Source organism: Idiotropiscis lumnitzeri, chromosome 10 (assembly GCF_059441095.1).
Source record: "Idiotropiscis lumnitzeri isolate Australia: NSW breed Sydney's pygmy pipehorse chromosome 10, RoL_Ilum_1.0, whole genome shotgun sequence".
NCBI lineage: Eukaryota > Metazoa > Chordata > Actinopteri > Syngnathiformes > Syngnathidae > Idiotropiscis > Idiotropiscis lumnitzeri.
Window position 1 is genome coordinate 8,696,243 of NC_142400.1, and position 20,155 is coordinate 8,716,397.

The 20,155-nt window shown below is 40.6% G+C and overlaps 2 protein-coding genes and 1 long non-coding RNA gene across 6 annotated transcripts in view; 2 read left to right on the forward strand and 1 right to left on the reverse strand.

Moving 5' to 3' along the window:
* On the forward strand, positions 1–13,548 carry LOC148328993 (ATP-dependent translocase ABCB1-like). Of its 2 annotated transcripts, none has more exons than XM_088307400.1 (29): positions 1–30; positions 2,613–2,846; positions 2,947–3,005; positions 3,108–3,189; positions 3,313–3,475; positions 4,458–4,500; positions 4,578–4,769; positions 5,115–5,286; positions 5,375–5,499; positions 5,905–6,076; positions 6,169–6,282; positions 6,917–7,027; positions 7,120–7,245; positions 7,384–7,587; positions 7,663–7,833; positions 7,980–8,141; positions 8,222–8,401; positions 8,489–8,635; positions 8,749–8,853; positions 9,002–9,079; positions 9,485–9,568; positions 9,653–9,856; positions 10,430–10,530; positions 10,623–10,763; positions 11,222–11,378; positions 11,462–11,659; positions 12,219–12,425; positions 12,614–12,760; positions 12,849–13,548. In XM_088307400.1, the coding sequence occupies exons 3-29, from the start codon at positions 2,956–2,958 to the stop codon at positions 13,053–13,055; spliced, it is 3,843 nt and encodes a 1,280-aa protein (XP_088163526.1). In that variant the 5' UTR covers positions 1–30; positions 2,613–2,846; positions 2,947–2,955; the 3' UTR covers positions 13,056–13,548. The 2 variants fall into 2 exon arrangements, with proteins under 2 accessions (XP_088163526.1, XP_088163527.1); XM_088307401.1 differs by lacking the exon at positions 1–30 and adding an exon at positions 259–323.
* The window catches only part of LOC148328994 (uncharacterized), a 27,340-nt gene continuing 18,375 nt past the window's right edge, over positions 11,191–20,155 (reverse strand). Inside the window, exons 11-14 of the long non-coding RNA XR_015845659.1 lie at positions 16,956–19,441; positions 16,212–16,263; positions 13,837–13,967; positions 11,191–12,331 (exon numbers count right to left, since the gene is read on the reverse strand). This is a non-coding gene — a long non-coding RNA (uncharacterized LOC148328994). The remainder of the gene's footprint in view (positions 12,332–13,836; positions 13,968–16,211; positions 16,264–16,955; positions 19,442–20,155) is intronic.
* LOC148328995 (ATP-dependent translocase ABCB1-like) overlaps positions 15,015–20,155 on the forward strand; it is an 11,846-nt gene continuing 6,705 nt past the window's right edge. The window contains exons 1-9 of one of the 3 annotated variants that reach the window (XM_088307397.1): positions 15,015–15,135; positions 17,301–17,384; positions 17,534–17,604; positions 17,687–17,762; positions 17,857–18,019; positions 18,101–18,137; positions 18,206–18,397; positions 19,106–19,277; positions 19,357–19,481. In XM_088307397.1, the coding sequence (XP_088163523.1) occupies positions 17,355–17,384; positions 17,534–17,604; positions 17,687–17,762; positions 17,857–18,019; positions 18,101–18,137; positions 18,206–18,397; positions 19,106–19,277; positions 19,357–19,481 (866 nt within the window). In that variant the 5' untranslated portion in view covers positions 15,015–15,135; positions 17,301–17,354. Of the gene's footprint in view, positions 15,136–15,316; positions 15,379–17,300; positions 17,385–17,533; positions 17,605–17,686; positions 17,763–17,856; positions 18,020–18,100; positions 18,138–18,205; positions 18,398–19,105; positions 19,278–19,356; positions 19,482–20,155 lie in introns of those variants that run through there. The other 2 variants (XM_088307398.1, XM_088307399.1) reach the window with 2 other exon arrangements.

Sequence of the window (20,155 nt, forward strand, 5' to 3'; positions counted from 1 at the left end):
AGAACTTTCAATATCAAAGCTCCGTGTAGGGTAAGCAGCAATTTCTCACTTTGCTCCAACCTGAAAAGACAACATGAGATGATTTTTACAATCAAAACGTGGAACTACCTTGTCTTCTGCGTGTGTGAATACAATTTCAATGATTTGACAGTGACGGTTTTTTATCGTTCATGCAAAAGGTCAAGACATAATTGGTCTCTAAATGAGGTGTGGAGTTTATTTTATTACGTACAACCGCGAATATCACCCCTGTATCTACGTGTGAACCGAGTCTTGAGTGTTTTTGTTCGTGACTCGTGTCCGCAGACGACTTGTGACGACGAGTAAGTAACGCGACATCCCGTTAGGTTTAGAAGTATCATCTCCCAAAACACAAATTAGTCAAGGGGCCGCAAAATATATAGAATTTTAATAACCTCAGACATGCCAAAAGCCCCGGAGGTCCTCGGTTTACGACGAAGTAAAAGTGCGTAAGTCGGAACGAAACAATGCTTAAACGAGGTTTATGTAGATTTTTCCCCCCAAAAAACTTAATTTGTGCTTAATTGTTTATTCATTCAAGACAATTGTACTCTCTACGCGGTTCAACAGAAATCCAGATCACTGCATATTGAACATGATTATGTTCGTATTTTTTTATTCTTACATTACTTTTAAACATTGGTCTACGTTGGTGGATGCCTGGGAATAAAAAAAAAAACTTTATGCCCCACAACTCCCTTCTTTTGCTTGTAGATTTTTTAGGCACCTGGATTATACAATAGACCTAGTTCCACTAGATAAAGCCACAACATGTGCAAAAACATACAAATAACGTTCAAAAAGTGTATATTTCTCGGTTGTAATTCAACTGGCAACTTGGCCACTTAAATCCTACCCCAACCCGATCTTATGGGCCTTGTCAAATGTTATTTATAGTGTATGCTGCAGGCCTCTAAAAAAAATGGACACAAATGGCCCACGGGTCATAGTTTGGTCACCATGTCATGCAGCCTCTGAATATAAACATGATGGAAGTTTTTAAATGGTGATGATATAATTTATGATGAAACTCACTGCCATTGACAGCAATGTCAAAGATGCATGTTAATGGGGAGGGTTGGCAGTGAATGAATTTAACATTTTTAAACTAGTATTCATCTTCCACACTTTTCATCGCAGAACACTGATTTGGAGCCTATTCCAGATGACTTTGGGTGAACAATACAATTCAAAAATAGGTGCCTCCTTCATCACTCTTGCCACTCCTACTTATCTAAAAAAATTTATGTGCACATGCACGTCCCACATTAGACATAACACACTCCTATGCTAATCACTTTTGGTCCGCATTTACCTTTGTCCTTTATGTTGTGTACCTTTATGTTGTGTAATCATTTGGGCTTCTTGCTGGCGAACCATTAAAATAGAGGTTAAAGTAGCCACGATCACTACGGAACATGGAATGATATTGTACGTTTTAAATAATCAGAGGTTGAAAAAAAATTAAATGGCAGACTTTCAGTAATTTGGACAAGCATCTTGCACACATTCACATTCGCGCTTCATTACACTATGGTGTATGTTTCCAAATATCTAATGCAAAATGCTATCATTAATACCACCAAATATGCAAAAATGTTGTAGACAGTGATGTGATATGAATTAACTTCTGTAATAGTCTGTGTGTTGAACTGTTTCAACAGGAAAAGGTCTGAGTGTTGAAACACATCCGCCACTGTGTGACACACCTGACGAGAGCAGTTTATTGACTCCACAGTAGAAGGGTGGGGAGGCCTTTATACAATATTTTATAATGTTTAACAATGTGAACAGTGTTTTACCACTTGATTCAAGTGGATTGAAAACAAAATAACACTATCACTGCGAAACGCCCACGTCAGCACAGTTGAAGCCACAGTCCATTGTTGTTAAAGTATCTATGTAACATAAGATCGTCTTTAACTCATCAGAGAGACTGTTTACGGGCTTCAGAAGCTGCTTTAGTTTGGCTTGTTTCCGGCCCTCGTTGTTGGCTGTGAGTGCGTGCATGTTATGGTAGCTCTGTACAGTTAATTGATTTTTAATCCTTCGACCATTTTGGCTGTTCCGATTAAACTAACCTCAGTCAACCAAGCGTATTTACATTTAAAATGGCGGCTTTGTTAAATATCTAAAATCAAGCACTTTCTCAACCAGGAATGTGGTTGCAGTGCAGTCAGCAGTCATGCCCAGAGCGTTTGAAAGGAAGAACAGCCTGATTTTTTTTTTCACTATTTTTAAGTCTCATTTACACACTCTTCTGTATGGTGTGTCAAATCTATTAGACTTTTTATAGAGACTTTATAGAAAATATTGTAATAGTGTGAAAAAGTGATGTGAGCTCACTTTTGCGGTTGACCACCTGTCCTGTACACACACTTAAATCATTTCACACCCTTTAGTTCTTACATGTCAGTTACACCCTCGCCTGCAGTTGACTGAATAATAAATTAACTTATTATAATGATGCTGAATAAATAGCATTACCATTTGACATTGCGGTAAAAGCAACGATGATGATTTGTGAAATGAGATTTTTTTTTTTTTCCCAGAGAGCAGCTGAGCAATAATGTTGTTATTCTTGTGCACAGTCATTACAGCCACGTGAGAGGGATGGAAGAGGAAGGAAAAAGGGGCGTGGAAGGGGTGGTCATCCGTTGGCTGAGGTGTGAGTGAGCGTGTGTGCGTGCGAGATCGCCATCTCTGTCGACATTTGAGCACCTAAGTGTGTGGAAGGAGGACAACAGCGCCGGACGAGTGGATGTCTGTGTGTGATCACCAAGCCTGTCAAACATCGGAGCCCTGTGTGGAAGGACAACAGTCAGGTCTGATATTTACACTTTTGACTGGGTCACGTGATCATTTCCAGAACGGACTAATTTTGTGAGCGGCATAAGCAGATTGTACACTGTCTCCTTCTGACAGGAGCCAGACATGGCTGAAACGGATAAGTTGGAGAAGAATCTAAAAGATCTATATTTAAGGTGATATTTTGTGACTACCTTTGCTGGAGAGAAATAGTTCAATGAGTTTCATTTTTAAACAACTTAAAAGCAATTAGATTGACGGTTTTATATTTGATCTAGTGATCCTAAGGATGAGGCAGGCAAAGGTAAAAAGAAGAAAGAAAAAAAAGAGAAGTTACCCATGGTTGGTGCCATTGAACTGGTAAGTTTCCGGTGTCTGTTCCCATGTACATTTACAACTCCTCGTATGTCTTGAATTGGGTTGACATTGTCATTTCCTGTCCACTCTGCCTTCTAAATGCATTTTTTTTTTATGTGTGGACAGTTCAGGTTTGCAGATTCCAAAGACATTGCGCTGCTGTTCTTCGGGACCCTGATGTCGATGCTCCACGGGGTTGTGTTGCCTCTTATGTTGATTGTGTTTGGGGATATGACGGACAGCCTTGTATCAAATGCTGCATTAGGTTACATCAACACCAGCAACCCAAGTGAGTTCAAAGAAACAGTTACTCGCAGAGGTGGGCATTTTGTCAGCACTGACAAAAGGTCCGTCAGTCTGTCACCTGTTTTGAGGACGAATGAGGAGAAACTTAAAAATAATTGATGGACGACTAAGCACTGATGGAAGTGGGTTTTCGTCCGTCAGTGTAATCGTCACTGACAAAGTCAGGTAACCGACTGACCTCTCAGTCTGTCACTGATGGGCGCCCGTTTTTCTGCTGACAACTGACCAAAACACGCCCCCGCTCCATCTCACGTGTGTGTTCGTGGGTGTGAGTACAGCCGGGTCACTTGGGTTTACTGCATTGACGAGATATGGAAACACGTTGCGCTTCCTGTACAGTAGGTGAAGATATGCACCAAAGAGTCCACCAATAAACTAAGAAAAAAAGAAGTAGAAGATGACGGAGAAAAACCAACAATAATCATGGGAACTTGGTTTCACTTTCACAAGGATTTGCGAGCTATGTTGCTCCACCAGGATTGTACCTTTTTGCTACAATGTGAAACGGGATTCTGGTTAAGGTAAACCATGTTAAACTTGAAATTAAAACCTTTGGCCGTTTTAGGAGTTGAAACAGCAGCAGAGAGCCACCAGCGTACTCCTGCTGTACTGAAAAGTAATAATAGATTAATTTGGGAAATATGGGAGGCTTTGTAAAGCTCTTTGGCCAATCACCGTATATCGATACACTGATGTAAAGTGCACTCGATCCAATTGAATTTTTCATCTATAACATTTTTTGTTTTTTTGACAGACTGGTGACAGTTACTGATGTTAGCACGGTTAAAACAAAGATGACGGACTGAAAATTTAATTTAGTTTGGCTTGAAACAATGACGGACTGACGATGACTAATCGGCCCAGGTCTGACGTATGACGGACCGGCAAAATTTACTGACGTGCCCACCTCTGGTTACCTGATTGTAACAACAGACTATTACAACACTTTTATTTTATTCTTTCAGATTTCACGTTTCCAAACAACACCTTGCAGGAAGACATGACTGGGTAAGAGGAATATGACACCTCATAAATTAATTTGAAACACTTCTGGACAATGTTCTGATCTTTCCATCTCATTCCAGCTTTGCCATCTACTACTCCATCTTAGGAGCTGTTGTACTGGTGGCCGCCTACATGCAGGTTGCTTTCTTTACATTGTCAGCCGGACGACAGGTCAAACGCATCCGAAAGTGTTTTTTCCACAGTATCATGCGACAAGACATCGGCTGGTTTGATGTCAATGAGACAGGAGAGCTCAACACCCGTCTTACAGAGTTAGTAACGCAATCTCACTTGCCTCTCAATTATGTATACCTGCACAATATTAATGACATCCAGTATTTTTCTGTCAACCAAAACTGACTGATGACATTCAGGTGCTACTGTTTTGGTTAGCAACTGTTCATATAGACTCGAAGTGTGAACGATCATAGTAATAGTTACGCTTTCTTTTGATGATGGGAAATGTCGATTTGTCATAAGTAGATGACAATGTTTTAGCAGAATTTTTCCATTTGATTTTTTTGTAAATTTGCTTACTATAAAGATTAGTAGGTTAGTGTAGTAAGATACTTGATGCTCTCAAGAAAATTGATTGGCATTTGTATCTTCACGGACAGCGATGTCTATAAGATCCAGGAGGGTATTGGGGACAAGGTGGCGATGTTGATCCAGTCCTTTGCCACCTTCATCACATCTGTCGTCATCGGTTTAAGCCGAGGATGGAAGCTCACTCTTGTCATCTTGGCTATCAGTCCCTTGTTAGGTGTCATGGCTGGAATTTTCAGTAAAGTAAGCTCGACTTTTGACCAACCTGTCCAGCCTTAATCTTGAATGCAAGCCTCTTCTTGCTAAGATCATACTGTCGGCGTCTTGCTAGGTGCTGGCCTCATTCACTTCTCGAGAACAAAGTGCTTATGCCAAAGCAGGTGCTGTGGCAGAGGAAGTGCTTTCTGCCGTCAGGACTGTGTTTGCCTTCAGTGGTCAACAGAGAGAGATCGAGAGGTTTGTGCTATTATCAATCGTCATCTAATGTCAGATTTTTAGATGTGGGGGGAATATCGTTTTAAGACCACAAGTTTTAAAACTCATTCACTGCCAGCCCAGGTAAAATTAATGTACTTTTTGGCTTATATACCCGTCAATGGCAGTGAATGAGTTAAATGTAGGAGGCCGCTGCAGTTCATGTTGCACAAGATAATGGTTTCTAATATGCACCACAAAAATGATGCAATCAATGTGGAAGAAAGGCACTAATAGCCCAACAACGACGCAAATTATGTTCTTGTGGTAAATTACAGAATTTGGATCATCTGAAACCTGTGAAATGGATTAGAATTTTCAAGTTATTGCCCATGGCAGTTTTATTCAATATTTCGATATTTATTTTGCCCATGCGTTATCTCACAGGTATCATAAGAACTTGGAAGACGCCAAGAATGTGGGAATAAAAAAGGCAATAAGCTCAAACATTGCCATGGGCGTCACCTTCCTATTGATCTACATGTCTTACGCTCTGGCCTTCTGGTATGGAAGCACGTTAATTTTGAGTGGAGAGTACTCCATCGGGATTGTACTTACGGTGAGTAGAGGCAGGAAGACCTCAAATGTCAGCCATTCAGAAGACTCACCAAATTGAAGTCTGAAGCTAACAATGACTATTTGTGTCTTGAGGTTTTATTTGCTGTGCTCATCGGAGCGTTCGCCTTGGGGCAGACCTCACCTAACGTCCAGTCATTTTCCAGTGCCCGAGGAGCTGCACACAAAGTTTACAACATAATTGACAATGTAAGATAATCGACATTTTCTCCTTTCTTTTACAAAGTCACTGTATATTCTTGTCTGTTGGGCTGCTGTCACTTGATATTAGTGAATGTGCACAAAGTGTATTCTGGCGCACCAGGATGCAGCTTTGATATGGTTCGGAATTTGCTCTAATCGGAGCACCCACTGTTCGGCTGCAATTTTGTGCGATCGACAATGACTAAATCGACCTGTCGTCTGACTTCAACATACAGTATTCACTCAAATTTGCATAGGCAGAATTCAGCAAAGTGGCTTGTTTGTAACCAACACGCTTCAGACACTTGCTACATTCTTACTCTTGCCAGTTACAAATTAAATTAACTTAAAGTGTTCTTTTCTATAATTATAAGGTTGCATATCTTTTATTTAATCCATGCTTACAAACTTAAAAGAACCTCACAACACAATGAGCTTGTTTATGTGTACATATCCTGAGCAAAGCTGCAAGCTGTATAAATAGACATGAGCTTTGTTTCTCATTCCAACCCGCCGAGCAGACGGTCTTCCGCACATTGTCCGTTTAGTCTTTGATAAGCATCAGGTCTTTGGACCCTGCTGTGACCAAACTTCCAATGACAACTGAGCTCAAAACTAAATGAAACATTTGACTCTACAGATCCCAAGCATCGACAGCTATTCAGAGAGCGGCTTCAAGCCTGACTCGATCAGTGGAAATATAGAGTTCAAGAAGATCCGCTTTAACTACCCCTCAAGGCCAGATGTTAAAGTAAGCCTGCTCACTGTCACCGTTGAACTTCATCCAACAGATAAACCCAACTACATATTCATACTCATTTGCATAACGGTCATCACTTGCAGGTATTAGACAACATGTCTCTGAGTGTGAAGAGTGGACAGACTCTGGCGTTAGTGGGAAGCAGTGGCTGCGGCAAAAGCACCACCATCCAGCTGTTGCAGAGGTTCTACGATCCTCAGGGGGGATCTGTACGTACACGTTTCTCAAACCTTTCACTCAAAATATTGATTGTCACTTCAATCGGAATCACCAACGCATCCAAGCCTCCTTTTTTCTTTCAGCACAATCGAGAACACTTAAGAATGGACTTGTTTCCCTTTTTGTAGGTATCTATCGATGGTCATGACGTCCGTTCTCTCAATATCCGCTACCTGCGAGAGATGATCGGCGTGGTGAGTCAGGAGCCCGTCCTTTTTGCCACCACCATAGCTGAGAACATCCGATATGGCCGAACTGACGTGACGCAGAACGAGATAGAGCAAGCTGCCAAGGAGGCCAACGCTTACGACTTCATCATGAACCTTCCCGATGTAGGACCGTGTTCATGATTCCACCTTAAAAGCAACTTTTCACAAGACAATTATGAGGTTGTTGTTGTTGAGCAGAAGTTTGAGACGCTGGTTGGGGACCGAGGCACTCAGATGAGTGGAGGACAAAAGCAGAGAATTGCAATTGCTCGAGCGCTAGTACGTAACCCCAAAATCCTTCTGCTGGACGAAGCAACGTCCGCTCTTGATGCCGAGAGTGAGACTGTTGTGCAGGCTGCACTCGACAAGGTAACTCACACACGCTGGAACATTGCTTGATTTTGTACCACCTGGGTTTTGTATTTCAAGAAAGCAATGTTATCATAACAATCGCTATTTAGCTTGAAAAATTCTTCTTCTCCTTTAAGATGTTTTCTTTTCCTAAATTTATGCAGGTTAGACTTGGTCGTACCACCTTAATTGTGGCCCATCGCCTTTCAACTATCAGAAACGCTGATATCATCGCTGGCTTTCAAAACGGAGCTGTCGTAGAGCTGGGCACTCATAGTCAACTGATGGAAAAACACGGCGTATATCATACTCTGGTCACTATGCAGGTAACGCAGGCGCAAAAACACATTCTCCTGGAGCCTCGTGATCAGAACAACCAGTCTCATGATTTACTCCCATCTTGCAGACATTTAAGAAAGCCAACGATGACGATGAAGATGACGAGCAGGTTGAAAAAAGCCCGGTAGACGAAAGTATGCCAAACTCCCCTCAAATGAGGAGGAGGTCAACAAAATCTTCTTTTGTTGGTTCAGAAGGAAAAAAAGAAGAGCAAGAAAATTTAGTGGAGGACAAAGATACAACAGAGGTAAGACTCGTGCTTGATAATTCTGAATCCGTTTAGTAAAGAATAATGCAGCAGCCTAATGCAGCTTTTTCCCGTTATTTACTGCAGGATGAAAATGTTCCGCCGGTATCGTTTCTCAAAGTTATGCGTTTCAACCTCCCGGAGTGGCCTTACATCCTCGTTGGGACCATCTGTGCTTCAATTAATGGCGCAATGCAGCCCCTGTTTGCTGTCATCTTCTCCAAGATCATCACTGTAGGGTTTTTTTTTTCCACATTTGCATCTTCATTTATTTTGCAGGAAATGCATAAGTGATCTTTTAAAACGGGAGTTTTGAAGGAATTTAATGTTTTTTGTCTCTCCAACAGGTATTTGCTGAGCCTGATTTAAACGTTGTTCAGCAGAAATCTCAATTATTCTCCCTCATGTTTGCTGTTATTGGTGCTGTATCTTTTGTCACCATGTTTTTACAGGTATGCAGAACACATGTATTCCATTGTGATGATGTTTATCAATGTATAAATAAAAATTGATATGTATCAAGAGACCAGAATGTTATTCAAGTAAAAGTCCTCCCCAGTAATAGTCAATTCATGTTAGTGTCATGTGTTACTTTTACAGGGTTTCTGTTTTGGTAAATCTGGAGAGCTCCTGACTATGAAACTGAGACTTGCAGCTTTCAAGGCCATGATGAGGCAGGTAAGTGGAATCATCATCATCATTTTATCTTAAAGTCTTTGTTACTAATGCAACCGAGTAAATACTGTGTGTGCCTTCAGTGTTTGATTGCAGCAGATCAGGTTACCGTGTAATAATGATTAACATGTAAGCGGGCAGACTGAAGTCCCAAATACAGGCAGGTGGGGCTTGACGCAACCACAGTTCAGAGAAAAAAAATGCATGCAGAAGTAATGACAATTTCTAAGAGTACATTCCAAGTTTTTTTTAAATAAACAACAGGTACTTTAAAGTCTTAAGTGATCACATGATCTTTTTTGTTGACCCTGAAATGTAGACAGATATGTTCATGTTCATTTATAGGGGGGGAGGGACCTGAATTTTTAATTTCCCAAAACTAAAATCAGAAACTTTTCTTTTTTTTAGGACTTGGGTTGGTTTGATGACCACAAAAACAGCGTTGGCGCACTCACAACAAGGCTTGCCACAGATGCTGCTCAAGTACAAGGGGTAAGGCATTCTCTCAATCTAGCACGCAGACACACCCGCTATCATTTTTCCATTTTGGTTATCACCTTTTTCCCCTTTTCGCAGGCTACGGGAGTACGTCTGGCCACACTAGTCCAGAATGTGGCCAATATGGGTACCGGTCTGATTCTCGCCTTTGTCTATGGCTGGGAGCTGACCCTGCTCATATTGTCAGTGGTGCCAGTCATGGCGGTGGCAGGAACTGTGCAGATGCAGTTGCTAGCAGGGCAAGCTGCTCAGGACAAGAAAGAACTGGAAAAGGCTGGAAAGGTGAGGATGTGATATAGGATGGCTTGTTGAAATAGACAATTTTAATGGATAAGGGATGGATGGTTGGAAAACGTGTTTTGCGCAACCCATCACCAAATCAGCCGCTGCTCTAACGAGCTCTTTTTGGATGTGGTGATGTAAACCAGGAAAAAGACGTTGAAGTGACAAATCATTGGTCTGGCAGTTACAGTCTAAAGAAAGTTAAATAGTGGACTGCTTTTTCCCCAAAATTTTTTTCTGGGGTAGATTCTTTATCCTATCAACTTTTGCGGAAGGTTTTGGGCCATGAGCTGTATCTCCCTAAAGGTGCGTCTCAATGACTTTGGTGGGCATAGAGCTTTTTCCTCTATCCTTTCAACCATTTTGATGCAGCCAAATGGTCACCACACTCTTGTAAAAAGTCTTCCCAATGAATGGAAGCTCAAAGTGAGGGGAAGGTGGATTAACCCCGATACATGCCTATGAATTTTAGAATTTGTTGACCAATAAATGTATCCAAATGTGCAAAATTATGTTCTAGTAGTGCAGTTTCCCCCAAGCCTGACCCTGAGGTATTTCCTGTCGCCTCCTCAGATTGCTACAGAAGCCATCGAGAATATTCGTACTGTCGCATCTCTGACCAGAGAACCCAAGTTTGAGTCTCTATATCATGAGAACCTCATCGTTCCATACAAGTACAACAGACCTTTAATCTACTGTCCAAAAATATTTAATTTGTCATTGGCAGATATTTGTCTCATCAATGCTTATGTTTCTATATTTGCAGGAACTCCCAGAAGAAGGCTCACGTCTATGGGTTTACCTTTGCATTTTCCCAGGCTATGATCTACTTTGCTTACGCAGGATGTTTCCGCTTTGGAGCTTGGCTCATTGACCAAAAACGAATGGATGTTGAGGGAGTATTCCTGTGAGTAACGTCTTTTCCTGGGTTGTGAGTCACTACAGTTAAGTCCACCATTCACGTGTTCTGTACTTTGACTAGAAGATAAAGCAAAAAAAAAGAATCCAATAGATAATTATAAACGGTCTATATACTTAAATCATTTACCACAAGTTCAAAGCATGTGTAGGGCAATTGTGAATGTGTCAGGATACAAAACATTGGCTTTATGGTCGCACATAAGAAAAGTGCACGTGAGGGGAGCTCCTCCTTTCATATTCCAACTTTTGCACAAAGTTCATCTCATTGAAGAAGCCAAACAATATTTATATCATTTAGAATACATATACCGTATACACCAACCAGCCACCACAATATGACCGACCACAAAAATGTTGCCTTTGAAAAGGTGTGTGCATACATTTGTAATTGTTTATATCATGTATGTGGTTACAATAAATTAACACTAACATTTTCTTGCTCAGGGTTATTTCTGCAGTTCTGTATGGCGCCATGGCTCTTGGCGAAGCCAATTCCTTCACACCAAACTATGCAAAGGCCAAAATGTCCGCTGCACACCTCATTATGCTTTTGAACAGGGAGCCTGCAATTGATAATCTGTCAGAGGAGGGAGAGTCACTGGTATGCAACACAAAACCTGACATGCTGACTATTATTAACAGGTATATTGATTAATCATCCCCTTCTTCTCTTGAAATCTCCAGGACCAATTTGACGGCAATGTGCGCTTTGAGGATGTTCGGTTTAACTACCCCTCACGCCCTGATGTACCCATCCTCCAAGGGCTGACTCTGAAAGTCAGCAAGGGAGAGACCCTGGCCCTGGTCGGAAGCAGCGGCTGCGGAAAAAGCACCACCATTCAGCTTCTAGAGAGATTCTACGACACCACGCAAGGGAATGTGGTGAGAAGAGACAGACACACACAGACAAATAGATCCTGCCTCTTCACCTACTCTCTGTGAGCAAATGGTTAATGTTTTGATAGCTGTTGCCTGCACTCCACTGGTGTACCATAATATTTACTGAAATGCTGTTGCTGAGGTCATCCTGATAGAATTACTGTTGCTGCTGAGAGACAAAACAGTGTAAATATCACTTGCTAGCTCAGTCCTAATTTTGTGGGAACAAAATTTCAAAGCTCTCAGATTTGCCAGCTTTAAATTATGTCACCATTTTACAGAACGGTACTACATTCTTCGCAAAATAGAATGACTTGCCCAGATAACGTAGGCCTTCCTTGGAACTTATTAGCATTTGAACCAAAGGATTAGTCTCATATGAGAATTAAATTAGATTCTCCATAGTCAAATCACATGGTAGGCCAAAATATCCCTAAATAATTCTTAAGTGAGGTCCAAATTACTTCAGACTTGCTCAAAACCTGGACCACATAACTTAAACTCTGCTTGAGACTTGGCCTCAGTCATTTCATTCACATATTTTTCAATTTTATTCTTCCAGGTGATTGATTCCAAGAGCGTGAAGGAGCTCAACATCCACTGGCTGAGGTCTCAGATTGGCATTGTGTCCCAGGAGCCTGTGCTGTTTGACTGCAGCTTGGCTGAAAACATCGCCTATGGAGACAACAGTCGTACAGTTACTCCGGAGGAGATTAAGGCGGCTGCGGAGAAAGCCAACATTCACAGCTTTATAGAAAATTTGCCAAAGGTAAAATCAATTACCAAGCAACTGGTCTTGATCAAAAATCATGCTCTCATCTAGTCCTGATTGAGCCATTGAGGCAGTTCTGTCCTTATATTTCTGCCTGTTGTTGATTTTTGTGAAGCCAATGCCTTGAAGATTTTGGTAAATCGAAATGCTCTACAGACTGACGTTTTCTGTGTTTACTCGAGCAGAAGTATGACACTCAAGCAGGCGATAAAGGGACCCAGCTGTCAGGTGGTCAGAAACAACGAATAGCCATAGCCCGAGCCATCCTCCGTAACCCCAAACTGTTGCTTCTGGATGAGGCCACATCTGCACTTGACACTGAGAGTGAGAAGGTGAGTTTTTTTTCCTCTAATCTTCGCATTTGACTACCTGATGTTAGCCATATTGGACTTCTGTCCTCCCAATTTGTGCTTGATCCAGGTGGTGCAAGAGGCGTTGGACAAAGCGAGTCAGGGCAGGACGTGCATCGTTGTAGCTCACCGTCTGTCCACCATCCAAACCGCAGACCGCATCGCCGTCTTTCAGGGCGGTGTGGTGGTTGAACAAGGGACACATCAGCAGTTGCTTGCCAAAAAGGGAGTCTACCACGTGCTGGTCACCACTCAGATGGGCCATGGGAAGGAATGAATGAATCACAATTTTTGCTAATTTAAACTTTGTATTCTTTTAGTGAAGTTGTTAGTGATTGACTGCACTACCTCAGCATTGAGTGCTGAATGAGTTGGCTCACACTCATTTATTCTGGACAGGATCACGCAAGTTGCCTAAATGTTTCATTTCACCCATTTCACCAAATACAAATACTGTATACAATTTAATTAGCTCGGGCTAAATCGTTATCCAAAGGAGAATGTATGATATATATATTTTTTTGCCTTTTATATTTTTTTAAATACGGCACTTTCAGTCTTGATGGTATTTTTTTGTGTTGTGAGCACCAAGTCCTTGAGACCACCATTAATGACTGCCGCTCGAAATGTACTACAGAGGAACTGTAATATATAATCTTATGATACATAAGACGCTTCATTGAATGTAAATGCATGACGAAGTTGAACATTTCTTTGTTGATGTGGAATGTAATTCTGATGCATTTGATTAAAGTGTTTTATTGTGTTCATACTTGTTGTCTATGCATACATGGCAAGCACATCAAGAAAACCAAACACTGGGTTGTCATTAGATTTAGCCACAGGAAGGGGGTGTCGAGTTGGAAGATTGTTAACTCAGAAAGTTGACTACTATATCCTGATCAGTCAGCGTAAGAAGTACAGTACATGGTGGAGGGGGGGATGTAGGGTGTGTTTACCACGACTAGTCACAGAAGGCACCGGAGTCAATATGAACCCTCTGTCAGAGTGATGAAAGCAGATCTTAACCATCCTGTTATTAGGAAGAAACATTTTACCCAGTTTGTCATGTCCATCAATAGAAGTGGCAGGTTGTATTCCATCTGCAGTTAAGCAAACAACAGCAGGCCCCTTCTGTACCCCTTTGGCCTTTTTCTTATCTGTTATTTGTCTTCATGTCCAGTAACGTCTGACAAGGAGAAGAATTTAGACATTAATTTCAGGTAATTCAGTTCCGTATGATTACGCTTGATTTTTCAATAATCACATGTATGCACATCTTTCAAGTAGGGTGAACATATCTAGGAGAGAAATAACACACGGATTAGCTCCCGAAAAGAACATTTTCTACACAACTGTAATTGATGTGAGTCTTGAATGAATATGTTAATCACAGCCTCATCCAGCATAAAGACAGAGGCAGACGATTATAAGCAGGCCAAACTGAGGGAGCTTTGCCATTGTTACACGTCACCCAGCTAGGCCTCGCCTCTGTAAGGCACAGATCTAACACAGATACAGTACACATTGTATTTTCGATACATTTTATTTGTTCAAATTATATCAACAATTTTAATAAGCGTCTGTGAGGGGTAAAATTATAAATAGAAATGAAATATAAAGAAACATTGATGTTGACTTACGTGATAGTTTAAAAAATATCTATAGATATACACACAAAAACGTTGTTCTTTCCTTTTATTTATGACCACAGTCGCACTGTAAAGAAGATGGCTTTCTATAGCTTTGCTAATGTGCACAAGCTGATTAACAAATAAAATGTTTATTTGAAAAAAAATCCACACTTACCCAGAGTGTGTGTGCGTGTTTTTTTTTCTTTCAAATTAGATGTAGAATTGTTCCAGTTGGTGGTATTGGGTTGGCACAATCATTCCTGGACTTGACAACATCAACAATTCCCTTCAATGGCCCGTGGGTGGGGAATATCTTGCTTCTTCAAATATGTTGTGTCATCGTGATTCACATTATTGTCCTTGTTTTTCCTGTCTTCCAAATCCTCATGATCGCAAGTCTTTGCCTCACTATTGACATTATTTATATATATTTTTACATCGTGATGTCATATGTCATTGATTTTAAAAAAAAAAGTAACAAGTCAATTATGACATAGGAGTAGATGGTAAAAAGAAAATATATCTTTTCAGATACAGAAATATTCAAGCGAAGTACAGATGGGTGAAAACGAACAAGTCACGTCCCAAAACAAAGTGGAGGTGTGGGACCGCCCCTACCGTAAGCAGTTAGAACCTAGTCGAAGTTGTTGTTTTGCAGCCAGTGGAGGGCGTATCATAACGGATGGCAACTGGATCAAGTTGGAGCACAACCGAGGAGTGCAAGTAAGGCAAAAATAACGTTCTTGATCGTTCAGACGCGTTCATGCCCGATGAATATTTGCTCAGGCGGTGGAATGAAGCAGCTTGTCCTGATGTGTTGGACGAGCAGCACTGCCACAAGTGAAATTTGCTCGCAGACTCGCTCGGCTATCACGTTCAACGAAAGTTTAGATGAACCAAGAAGTCACACGCGGCTGTTGCTGGGGTTTCAAGGCGTTTTTGTGATGCTTTTTCAGGGCGAAAATGGTTTGTAAACATTGAAGTTTGTTTTGATGATCGGTAGGCGGGGTGCCAAGCAGGAAGAGTTTTGTGTTTAACCAGGAAGTATTTCTACTCCGTTAGCTCGGTTGCTAAGTCACGATGAACTATTGTTTGCAGGTATTACATTCAAACAATTCCGCTTGCACTTTGAGCAAAATCAGCATCTGTGCCAGTCTGGTTCAGTGACCAGATCTGATAAATGAAACCAAGTGTATAATCAAAATCATGCATAATGTATCTAAAAATTGATTCCTGACTGGTTATTTGGGGAAAAGATATTAGAAATACAGTTTGCTGTTTTGATTCAGCATGAGTGGGTGTTTTGTCTTTATGTTGTATAAAGATTTTTTTCCTCCATGCACAGCACTTAAGCAGCTTTGTTGCTTTTAAAGTTCTTTGCATATACAATTAAGTTGAGTTTGACATGCTCTGTTGGATAGCAGGGTGGCAGAGAACTTTGGAGAACTTGAAATGAACTAATTGGGATGAGGTCAACTGGTGGATCTTCTTTAGAGGAAACCGGTTTCTAACCAGACTAGTTGATATCGCTAATTATGTCAATGATTTAATAGGCACGACACGTAAGCCAATACTTTTCATTACAAATGACATATTGCTTAGTGAGAGTTATACTTTTCAGTTTAAAATGGTGGAGGTGGTCAAGATGTTATTGAAAGTCCCTCCGGGCCACAGCTCAGAACACAAGACAGGATAAAAAGGTTCTGGGTCTCGCAGCTGACCACATTTCCGGTCCTGTTTGTCACATCTTGTATAAATATGAATCCCATTTGGAAAGAATGCAAATATAATTCCCTTACCTATAGATGTCAGAACTGCAAACACACCATTATTCTCCGAGTCCTCAGTAAACTGATGGAGAAAATGTCCCAGAATCTTTTATATTGTCACATAAGTGCAAACACAGAGAGTATTTTAAACTCTCAGAACTAAAGGTGAAAAAAAGGCTTGTTTTAAGATTAACATTCTTCTGCAGTATTGTTTATTCGACCCAACCTTAGTCAAATCCAAGTCCTCATTGAAATACAAATTAGGAATGGATGGTTTAACAGTTAAGCAATAATCCAGTCTGACAGGAAATAAAACATGGCTTAGATATTATCCTTCTTCTGTTCTGTTTCATTGAATTAATGGTTTCTATGTGGATAGATATCTATCAGTACTATTAAATATAAAGTGTAAATGTAAGTTTTGACAGCACAGCATTTTTTGGGGGAGGTATGACTTCTGTTTTACTCGTGATATGATGTTGAAAATATTAATTTAGATGTTCTGTAAGGTTTTCAAACTGTGTCTTGGTTAATGGGAATTCCTTTAAATGATAAAATAAATTACAAAATTATAAATATAAACGAGATATGTGGACCGTAAGCACTAATTAATGCTAACAGGTGTTTGCTTACTAGCATAGAGCAAATAGTGATGACGCGATAAACTTGCGTAAAGTTGAAAATTCACCTACGAATCTTAATCTCTTTACCAGAGGAATACGGACAAACCAGTAAATTAGGTGAGCGTTTGAATATTTTTTTAAGCGTGTTTACCTGTACAAAAGGATGACAGAACGGAATGGGGCTGGAGTCGATCGCAGTAAAACGAGCTATATACGAGCTGACACTGCCACCTACTGGTCAAATTGAGAAGGACAAGCTTTTTACGTGATGAGCATTATTCTTATCATTTATTTCTTTAGAACTTTAATACATAATTTTCAGTGATGACCCACAATTAAATATTCTGTACAGTAATTTAGGTTTTCACACTTAAGAGGGGACAAAACCATAAGAAAATATTTTTTGAGTTTGTACCATTTACGGTGTAAGTTTAGAGGCCATGGCCAAATTTTGATTTTCCTTCCATGAGTTGAAACATGAATTCCATTATTTCAGGCACTCATCAACTGCAAAGGAATAACATTTTTGTAAAACCTTTGAACTGAAAGAATGGAATTTAAATCTCAAAGGGGGGGCGAGGTAAGTGTCTGCATTGTACCTTTACCAAAATTAAGTAGTCAACTATGAATTATTTAGCATGGCTTCTTTTATTCTATTGATTAATTGATTTTTCTAATTGATTGAAAAGTCTTGTGAACCCAAATAATTGACGCTCCATCTTCTGACAGACCCCAGACATGAGTGAAACAGACAAGTTGCGAAAGGACATCCCTGATCACAATACAGATATTCATTTATGGTAATATTATGGAGCTCTTTAACAATCCAGTTCAGTTGGTTTTCACGTTAAATAATTTGAATTGTTTATTTTTCTCCCCAAGTGAGTACCCTAAAGCAGGAAATGAAAAAAAGAAAGAAAAAGAGGGGGAAATTGTCACAGTTGGCCCCATTGAACTGGTATGTTGTCCATCTCTGCCCCCCACTCCCTTATTTTTAATACAATTGCATTGTTGTAAGACAAATAATGACAATTCTTGTTTTGTTTACACAGTTCAAGTTTGCAGATGGCATCGATGTTATACTGATCGTCTTCGGGACGGTGATGTCGGTGGCCCATGGGCTGGTGTTCCCTCTCATGTGTGTTGTATTTGGGCATATGGCGGACAGATTTATACAGTACTCGGCAATGTCTAAAAATAATACCCGCTACCTCAGTAAGTTATCTGAGACTGTCGCAAATACTGTGGTAACCCAATTAAATTACAAGTATGACACCTTATCTTCTCTATTTTCAGTTTCCACCAACAGCACCTTACAAGATGACATGGCCGGGTAAGACCATGAAGTCAAATTAAACTCAATGGGTCACGTTTGACAATTATTATTTTTTTCCTTTCCAGCTTTTCTATTTACTTTGCCATCACAGGGCTCTTGGTGCTGGTGGCTGCCTACATGCAGGTTGCTTTTTTTACACTCGCTGCTGTACGACAGGTCAAACGCATCCGCAGGCGTTTTTTCCACAGTATCATGCGACAGGACATCGGCTGGTTTGACGTCAACGAGACGGGAGCACTCAACACTCGTCTTGTTGAGTATGTAACGTATTTTACACGCTCTGTTCCGCTTGAAAGGGACATATTGGGGAAAATATATCTTTGAATTGAAATTAAACTTCCAAGTAGGCCATTGGTGAGCTGCCTGTTTCCAAAAATGTGTCTGTGCAAACTGTTCTTAATTGTAATAAATTGGAACTTCACTATATGGCTAACTGGGTTTCACCCCCCACGGCTTAGAAGGTAGGCTGGGCAAAAATATGCCATTTCCAAGCAATGGTCAGACTACACTGTCTGACTCAAGGCCATAAAGATAAGCAAAGCTTGCATTGGATTCTGTTGGATGCACAAATTAGCATTAGCTAACGGCATACTTCATTGGACAAAGTTGTTTGTAACATTAACAATTTTAACATTGCATCTTGGAGACAAAATGCTTACTCCACAAGAGGAGTCTTTGTATTGCGTCCTATGTGTTTGGGTTTCGCATTTGCTTTTTTTTTTTTTTTTTTAAGAATTGCGGCTAAACAAGTAGCCAACACCCAACCCCACCCCAAGTCGTTATGGTAATGAAATGTGAGCAGTGTCTTACTTGAACGAGACTGAATGGTCTCCTCAAAACTGGTTAGTTTCAGCAAGGCAAAAATTAGGAGGTGCAATGTGTACTCTTAAGTCTGGATCCTTGCATGCCACTGATTTTTTTTTTTTAAACACCTGTTTTGTTTTGTCATTCATTGTTGCGGGCAGTGACATCTATAAGATCCAAGAGGGTATTGGAGACAAAATGGGGATGTTGATCCAATCGCTTTCCACCTTCATTGCATCTTTGGTGGTTGGCTTAAGCATAGGATGGAAACTCGCTCTGGTCGTCCTGGCTGTCTGCCCCTTGCTGGGTCTGTCAGCTGGCATTTTCAGTAAGGTAATCTTGCTCTTTGTCCACCTTGCCTTCATCCTAACCACCAAACCTCTTCCTGCAAAGTCGATATGTCCCTCCTTAGGTGGTGTCGTCCTTCACTGCGAAAGAGCAGGCTGCTTATGCCAAAGCTGGTGCGGTGGCAGAGGAGGTGCTTTCTGCCATCAGGACTGTGTTTGCATTCAGTGGTCAGAAGAGAGAGATACAAAGGTTTGCGCAATTGCGATTAACAACATGACATATTGGATCTCACTATGGACCTACAATGGATATAAAAAGTCTACACACCCCTGTTCAAATGCCAAGTTTATGTGACGTAAAAAAAAAACAAAACAAACATTTTCCACCAATCCAATAACCAGTGATGTGAGTTTGATTTGTCTATTAATTTCGATGTATAACTTGTACAATTTATTGTGCACACACTCGTAAAACAGGTGATGTTGTTGTGTTAAGAATTAACCAATCACATTCAAGCTCATGTTAACTGGAAGTTTCCATGCAACTGCCACAATTTCCAGTGCCTCTGATGAACTCACAAAAAGGTTTAGATGTTCTAGTAGGGTTTTCCGTACATTTTTGGGGTTCCCTAGCAGAAGCCTGAAAGTTTTTGTGCTAACACAGACTGCTTTTTGGAAGAGTTAACAATTCCAGACTCAGCTGAAGAAGAATGACCGCAAAGCATGAAGCTGCCACCACCATGCTTTTGTGGTTCTTTTGGTGATGAGCATTGTTTTGTTTGCACCGCACATATAGTTTTTTTTTTTTCAATTGATTTGAATTATGCACGTTATAGCTGTAGGGGAAAAAAAGTCAAGAAAATTAATCATCTTGCTTTTTTTTCTCCACAAAAATCTGGCATTTTAGCAGGGGTGTGTATACTT

Bases quoted from the DNA above. Each gene is read 5' to 3' on its own strand.
- LOC148328993 (XM_088307400.1), top strand. From the start codon at position 2,956: ATGGCTGAAACGGATAAGTTGGAGAAGAATCTAAAAGATCTATATTTA. The intron at 8,854-9,001 runs GTATGCAGAACA...TTACTTTTACAG, and splicing joins TTGTCACCATGTTTTTACAG to GGTTTCTGTTTTGGTAAATC. The intron at 9,569-9,652 runs GTAAGGCATTCT...CCCTTTTCGCAG, and splicing joins ATGCTGCTCAAGTACAAGGG to GCTACGGGAGTACGTCTGGC.